General features: G+C 42.5%; 1 protein-coding gene across 1 annotated transcript in view; it reads left to right on the forward strand.

Annotated features, from left to right (window-relative positions):
* Positions 1-145: 145 nt before the first annotated feature.
* Positions 146-1,698, forward strand: part of CCDC112 (coiled-coil domain containing 112) — a gene marked incomplete at both ends in the record, with an annotated part of 7,208 nt that continues 5,655 nt past the window's right edge. Inside the window, 3 exons of the mRNA XM_009069348.1 lie at positions 146-229; positions 324-439; positions 1,631-1,691. Of these exons, the coding sequence (XP_009067596.1) occupies positions 146-229; positions 324-439; positions 1,631-1,691 (261 nt within the window). The remainder of the gene's footprint in view (positions 230-323; positions 440-1,630; positions 1,692-1,698) is intronic.

Raw genomic sequence — 1,698 nt, forward strand, 5'->3', positions numbered from 1 at the left:
CCCTGCCCCGCGCGCCGGCACCTCAGCCCCGGCCTGGTGTTGCTGTGCTGCTGCTGCTGGAGCGAGCTGATGTTGCAGGCTTTGCGTTTTCCCTGTTGAAAAATGCGGGTTTATTTTTAATTTTTTTTTTTTTTTTTTTGTACAGTCATCTGCTTGCCGTCACTCCAGTTTTATACCTGTGCGACTTAGGATTGGTTCAGTCACACCGGTAGAAAACTGCAGTAATGCTGTAACTCTGCACCGTGGTGGTGTTTGTTTAGAAGTAACCAATGAGCGTTTCAAAAATGCTGGTTGTGAATAACCTTTGATTTTGTTATCTACAGAATGAGAACAGTTCCAGTGCTGCAGGTGCTGGTCGACAATTTCAGAACTGGGAGATGAAAGCTGAACAAGCTAAGAAAGTTGAATTCTTAAGAACTGCAGAGAAGCTAAAAGCTCAGTAAGTTAAACACTTCGTCACGAGTATGTTTTCACACTGCTCTGCAGGTAACATAACTTGAGGTTCAAGGTAAGAATATATGGTAATGAAATGTTGAGGCTAAGATTTCCTTTTCAGGAGTGCAGGCAAATTGTTGTGGTTGTTGCAGTAGTTCAGGGTAGGCTTACGAGCTCCAAAATGCCCTGTTATTCCAATTACCATTTGGACTTTGGTCAGTCATCTTCTTTACTAAGAATTGCTGCACTAGGGGCACAGAAAAGGAAGTGTGTGTGGCACAATTGAGTTCTCAGTTTTCCTGCTCAGCTGTGCTTACCCTTCTAGGGACTTAAAGCTCTTAAGACATACCAACAAAAGGGGAATTGCAGCAGCATTTACAACAGGTTCCTCAAAGAAGACTGAAAGACTAGAATATCTAGGCCACTGCTGTGGAAAATGGGGGTTCAAGACAGCTCAGGCCCAGAAGTGATTAAAATCTTTCCCCATGCCTTGACTAAGTGCTGGTAATGACTATGCTGGCAGCTGTAAAATCAGAGAGGTTTCTTCTTGAATGGATGAATATTATGAGTAATAGCTGATGTAGCCAATCTAGCTGAAGGAGAGGTTTGTAGTTGTGAATCCTGACTGAACAGTGGTACTAAAGTCTTACAGCAGTGTTTTACGCTGACTGAATCGGCTTCTCCCTGTTGACCTTGTATCCTGGGTTATGGCTCTAAATTTGACTGCTGGGTAACAGACATTCCCAAGCAGCTACAAATGAGGCATGCCAATTAACTGTGGCTCCTTGTCCCTCTGTACCACTGTTCATGCTGCGGCTCCATCTATGTGTGCCACTGCATTAATATAGCCTGTCTGCCTGCACTTTTCATTGAAAATTCTCGCTCAAAGGCTCTCAAATAGTGAACACACACATAAAATTTCAAGCCGTTTCCATGTGTGAACCACTCTCTGCCAGTAAGGTGATTTCCTTGTTCATTTCTTTCTCTTGTTCAAGTTTTTGGGTTACTCTGTGTGTAGCCTTATAACTGCAGAAAGATTTTCCTTGAAAACAGCTGTAGGAACAAACCAGGGATTTGTATAAATCCGAGACAGTCCTGTTGGCAGTCTCAGCTACACACTAATATTGGAAAATCTTGGGCTTTGCTAAGTGTTTGTGCCTTACTCAGTGTGACATCTTTTTTTTTTTTTTCCCAGGATTGCAAGTATAGAAAAAGACAAAAATAGACATCTTTATAATAGGAAGAGTGTTTTCAGGGTAGAAT

This window comes from Acanthisitta chloris, unplaced genomic scaffold (assembly GCF_000695815.1).
Source record: "Acanthisitta chloris isolate BGI_N310 unplaced genomic scaffold, ASM69581v1 scaffold32342, whole genome shotgun sequence".
NCBI lineage: Eukaryota > Metazoa > Chordata > Aves > Passeriformes > Acanthisittidae > Acanthisitta > Acanthisitta chloris.